This window comes from Orycteropus afer, unplaced genomic scaffold, assembly GCF_000298275.1.
Source record: "Orycteropus afer afer isolate SDZICR_OR568_19922 unplaced genomic scaffold, OryAfe1.0 scaffold00123, whole genome shotgun sequence".
NCBI lineage: Eukaryota > Metazoa > Chordata > Mammalia > Tubulidentata > Orycteropodidae > Orycteropus > Orycteropus afer.
The window spans coordinates 4,350,389-4,356,239 of NW_006921710.1; the positions used below are offsets into that span (position 1 = coordinate 4,350,389).

General features: G+C 55.3%; 1 protein-coding gene across 1 annotated transcript in view; it reads right to left on the reverse strand.

The window, feature by feature from the left end:
* The window catches only part of PRRX2 (paired related homeobox 2), a 60,920-nt gene extending 55,164 nt beyond the window's left edge, over positions 1-5,756 (reverse strand). Inside the window, exon 1 of the mRNA XM_007944352.1 lies at positions 5,504-5,756. Within this exon, the coding sequence (XP_007942543.1) occupies positions 5,504-5,756 (253 nt within the window). The remainder of the gene's footprint in view (positions 1-5,503) is intronic.
* Positions 5,757-5,851: the final 95 nt, after the last annotated feature.

Sequence of the window (5,851 nt, forward strand, 5' to 3'; positions counted from 1 at the left end):
AAAAAAAAAAAAAAAGATTAAACCAAAAACAACAACAAAAAAAGAACCGAGGCTTTAGAACAAGATAGGCCTGGGCTGGACGACTGGCTCCTGTGGGAACTTCTCTAAGCATCAGTTTCTCTTTCCATAAAATGAGGACAATGGAAGGACCCCCTTCACCCAGTTCATGAGAGAATTACCCAGGATGACACACACGTGAAGCCAGACACACAGTAAGAGCTCAGTTAACATCCTCGCCAGCGTTACCGGTCATTCCCACAACATCCCATGTCCCTTCTACTGTATTCCCACAGCTTCCAAGCCCAGGGCAGCACCCTCACCAGCTTCTAACACCAGCGCTCCTTCTGTACGATGTGTTCAGAGGAAGTACTGCCTCCCTCTTAGATCACCCCAAGGTCTGCTTCTGCCCTGGGTTGGCTGCTGTCCCTTCAGGTTTGGGACACTGCAAAAGTGTCCTAAGTTCTGCCTTGTCCAGTCTGAATTCATGTACCTGCCAGGGACAAGCCCTTCCCTCCTGTCTCTACCCACTTAAGACTCCTAACATGTGCACAGTGTTCATGCCAATGGCCCTACTGTGTGCCAGCCTTCTAGGCCCATCTCCTCCTGCCCCCTCAGTCACTCCAACAACAAGGCAGGGCTTTCCCTGTCCCGTTCCTTCACCCAAACACACACACATTGAGATGGACTTGGGATCTGGAAACAAGTCCCACCCCTACCTCCCTAGTGCAAAGTTCCTGGCAAGCCACTTTCCCTCTTGGGCAATCACTAGCTTTGCCTGCCTTACAGGACTGCTGTGAGCATCACAACAAGTAGTAATGGGGACTCTTTGTTGAGTACCTACTATGTGCCAGGCACAGTGCTTGTCACCTCACATCCACTCGGGTCTCACCACGCCTCTGTGGGACACCACTGTCCCTCATTCCCATTTCACAGATGGCAACACTGAGCCTCAAGGTGCTTTCTAGGCTCAAGGGCAGTGTGTATGCAGACACTGCCACCGCTGCTCCTAAGTTACTTTTCCAAGTTCTTCTGGGGAGAGGCAGATAGTACCAGCCCTACTGAACTTCTATCCATAGGAAAGGGCCCTTGTGGGGGCCCTGGCTGGTCTGAGGCCCCTGTGCCAGGCCCCCAAGCTCTACCCAGATGTCCCATCAGATACAGAAGCAAGCCCACCCTGAAGCTATGAACAATGAGCTGCATAGTAAGTGCCCTCGCCGTTGACAAAAAGCCAGAGACAGAGACCATCTTCCCAGTTCCTACCCAGGGAGACCCAGAGGTTCTCAAACAGAAGCCACCCAGCCTCCAGACTGGACCCTCAGGCTCTCACCCACTCCTCCTCAGTCTCTCCCTGCTCCCTGGCCAAGAGTCACCCTCACCTGTCAGAGGCACCAGGCAACTAAGACCTAGGGCTCAGTCACTCCACTTCCTTAAGGCATTGGGCCCACCATGGGCGTTTTCTAAGCCTGGGTCAAAAAATGAAAGCAGAGTTAGGAAGGGCCTCACGAACACTATGCACTGTCTCCCATTGTGCAGGTGAGGAACGGTGTGACTTTGAGAAGAGACGTGACACGCCCAAGGTCACATATGGAGATGGCAGCAAAAGCCAGGACCCGAACCTGGGTGTCTTGACTTCTAGTCCTGTGCTCCTTCACTGCAGAGGACTCTGTCCCCACAGGGAAGGAATAACGAACGCATCCATTAACAGAGCAGCTGCCAGGAAGGCCAGAGCTCACGCTCCTCGCCCCGGGGCTCCAGCTGCTCCGACTGGCCCGTGCCTTAGACTCTGTGCCCGAATCTCTGGAAGTGGCTCTGCTCCATCCTGCCCACAACTCATCCTAAGCTTTCCCAAAACAGGTACGCCCTGAGCAGTGGCCAGGGGGCGTCACCCTGCCTGGCTCCAGGGGCTTTGTTTATTTTCACAGTGTGTCCACGGTCGTTTCCGCCCTGCCCACAGGAGGGAAAGCTTTAAAGAGAATCTCAGTTATTAATGTGGTTTCTTTTGTTGTAAGTCATCGCAAAGGCAGTAAACGAGGGTTTATTTTCTTAACGTGCTTGGCATAGCTCAGCTCCCCCGCTCAGACCTCAGAGTTTGATTTGGGAGGAACCCGAGACCCCGGTTAGTTCTGAGTCACTGATGAAGCCACAGCCTTCCCGGCCAGTTCCGGGGGGAGCCTGGTCTGGGAAAGTCATTGGCAGGAATAAGCTATGTCTACCGGGTGGCTCTGCAAAAACAAAAGATTAAAAAAAATTTTTTTTTTCTTAAATTTTGAGCCTGCTCATCTTGCAGGTTGAAAACACATCATCAGTTTTCCAACACACTCATTTCTCTGTGATCCCTTATTGCTCTAACAGGGGGCAGGCACCCCATCTCTCTTTGGTGCCTATTTCTTTGTTTGGATTCGGAAAACAGCCCCAGAAGCCACAGGATGACCCACTTCCAAGCATGCCCGAAGCCCTGCAAGCGCCAGGGCGCCTGCAGGTCCAGGACTGGAGAACTTGCCAGCCCAAGGCCCAAGCTGCTGGCCTGGGGTCTGGAGTCCTGCACCTTGAGGTTGGTTTGTCTGCTTTGGAAAGGTGACGTGGGCTGGGCTCACCAGGACAAGGGGAGGAGAGGCCCCTCTTTCCCCACCTTTGGAGATCTCAACTTGGGGACCCAGTTAGTGGCAGAGGGAGGGTATGACTGCCCCACATGCTCCTCCCTTCACCTGTGCCTTTCAGGCCAGACCTAGACAAAGGGATTCTCTCCTCACAGAGCCCCGGGGGTGGGGGGGGTGGGGGGACCACAGGGCGACCTGCTCCCTCTCCAGGAATCACCGCTTGGCAGTAGGCTCCCCAGCTGGCTTTAGGAAGATGCTTAACTCTACATATGTTGTTGTTGTTGTTATTTGCCGTCGAGTCGGACCCGACTCATAGCGACCACTCCTTGGGTTTCCGAGGCAGTATCACTACGGAAGTAGATTGCCCCATCTTCTTTCCGAGGAGTGGCTGGTGGGTTTGAACCGCCAGCCTTCTGGTTAGCAGTCAAGTGCCTTAGGCACTATGCTACCAGAGCTCCCAACTCGACATATAGCTTTTGGATTTCATGGGTTAGTGATTTTTTTTTTTTCCCCCAATTTGAGGAATGGGAATAAGATTATCACCACCTTTTAATTTTGCCAAGTAAGGACGTTAAAACTAGATTTTTTTAGCTCCATGACAAACTCTCCAAATTGTCCTCATTTTTCTCCTTTTGCTGAGGCCTGAAGAAAAATATCCCTGAGGGCCAAGAGCAATGAGCTCGATTGTGTGGCTGCTCCGTCCTCCGCAGGGCCGAGGTCTGGCTGGGGTTTCCAAGGCAGGAGCCAGCCCTGTGAGTGCCTCAGTGACCCGGGGCCCATGTCCCTCACGGATGATGGGCAAAAGATGCCTGCCCTAGGTGTACACTGTGACTGCTGCCCTAGGGCCCCACACTCAGCGTGTCCCTTGTCCCCAAACGCACTAATGCTTGGGTATTTCCAGTGTGCTGAAGCCTCTCCTCAGGACAAGGCCTGTGGGCCTCACAGATTCTCATGGAGGGTGGCACAGCCCAGGCGCTCAAGTCTCAGCTCACACTAGCTGTCCTGGGATTCCCGGGGAAAACCTCCATTCAGAAACCTTCTACAGTGTGTCGAAGAGAAGCAAGACCTTTTACTGTCTGTTTCCCCAGCTGGGGGCCAGGGCAGATAGGAGCATCCCACACCCTGGCCAGGACAGGGGTACAAGAATGTTTTGGTCTCCTTCCTTTCTCCCCATCACCTCTGTGCCCTGCTCTTCTTTCCTGCTCTGCCTTTTTCTCCAGCCCACGCCCTCTCCTTTTCCTCTTTTTTGTCACCCGTCCTTCTTTCCCTTCATCTTCAATTTGTTCTTCCTTCTCTCCCTGCCCGCTACAGTCCCTATGTATCCAGGTAAAATAAGAGTCCTCTACCCACTGTGGGAGGGAGCGCTGGTGGCACAGTGCCTAAGGCATTTGCCTGCTAACCAGAAGGCTGGCGGTTCAAACCCACCAGCCACTCCTCGGAAGGAAGGCTGGGCAATCTACTTCCATAGTGATACTGCCTCGGAAACCCAAGGAGGGGTCACTATGAGTTGGACCCAACTCCATGGCAGTGAGGGCGAGGACCTAGGGTGGGCGAGGAGGCTGGATTGAAGCTTTTCCTCCCTAGAGATCTGAGCTCCTCAACTGACCTGGGGCTAGCAGACTCTCCCTTCTGTACTAGAGAGCACCCCTACTTTATCCCTGGTCATTTTACTATCAGAGATCTAAACCTCAACTCTCAGAGGTGGATCTGCCCACTTCCTGCTCACTCCAGAGAGCGAAGAGAGTTGGCAGTCCACAGGGCTGGCAGGCATTGAATGTCACTTAGCTGGCCACAGTGGTCCCTTGTGTGTGAGCCAGGGCCTTCACCTCAGGCACAAGCAGCCCCACACCGCCACGCCAGACTCACCACAGGCTGGCAGGCGCTCCTGAAGGGGCACAGTGAAATGCAGGCATGTGTCAGGCGTGCCCCCTACAAACACACATGCTTCCAGATGCAGTGTCAGCCTAGGCTGCAGTCACCGCAGCGTTCCCTGCACCTCTTCTCATCTGGGAAACCAGGGCCATGCAGCCAGCTGGGCAGCCCTGAGCCCTGGAGACTGGTGTGTGTAGGGGCTTGCCCAGGAGTAGTAGGAAGGCTGTTGGAGTCAGGTGGGTGATTCTTCAAGGTCCCAGAGCCTCCAAAAGCATAGGCCACTCCACAGAAGTAGGGAATAGGGGCAGTTGTCTCTTTAGACAGATTCTTTGGCTGGGGTGGGGCGCCACCCCCTTTTCAGGGTTTAGGGGAACTGCCACACTCTGTAGGCCTCTCCCCCATCCCCAACTGTCCAGGGCTGGCTGAGACTTTTGCTTTATCCCCATCTCTGCCTCCCTTTCCCTCCTCCCCCCACTTCTTACCAACTGCTCAGGATTCTGTGTGACATTATTAAAAAGCCACTTGGGTGGGTTGTTTATTTTCAAAGCCCCTTCCTAATGACCTTTAACCTCAAAGGGTGAGAAGAGTCTTGGCTGGCTCAGGCCAGAGCCTTCAGGGCTGGGCCACTGAGCTTAGGAAGCTGCTGGGAGGGGGCAAACTTGGGGGAGGGGAGCAGTCGTCCCCACTGTACCCAAAGAATGTATCTAAAGATGACCTAGTAAGAGCTGAGGGGATGCAAAGTTTGAACCCTAGTTGTGTGACACGTGCCAAGTCACTTGGCCTCTCTGAAGCTTGCTTCCCCATCTGTAACACGTCAGTATCACATCCACTGCCCTGGCGGTTTGGGATGAGGTGAGGGCTGGGCACGCAGACAGCCCACGCCCTCAGTGGTAGCCAGTAACACATCAGAGGGCTCTCGCCAAAAAAGGTCCCCTCGCTCAATTGAAAGTCCTAGTCAACCGCAGCCCACTCACCACCCACCGCCCATCACTGACAGACAGCCTTTCTGTGGCTGTGGGGCCAGCCATTCACACCGTCTGCAGCGCCCAGCACCCTTCCCCGGCCTGGCCCGCACACCAGGGAGGCCCTGCAGCTGCGTCTCCTCCGACGCCCACTTGGCGGGGCAGCCTCCGCGCCGCCTACTCCACCCTTGCCCTGGGGTCTGGCAGACGGAGCGCCCGCGTCTCCTGCCTGTCCCAGGGCGCCCCTCCGGCCTCGAGCCTCTCTGCTCCTGGCATCCTGCTTCTCCTCTGCTTCCTCCGGCCCCGCGCACCTTCGGGCCCGCATTTCCGTTCCCACGACCTCTCGGGTCCCGCGTCCCGGCCCCGGCAGCCCCGCGCCCGCGCGCACTCACCGTCCTGCGGCGCCGCCTCGCTGCCGCT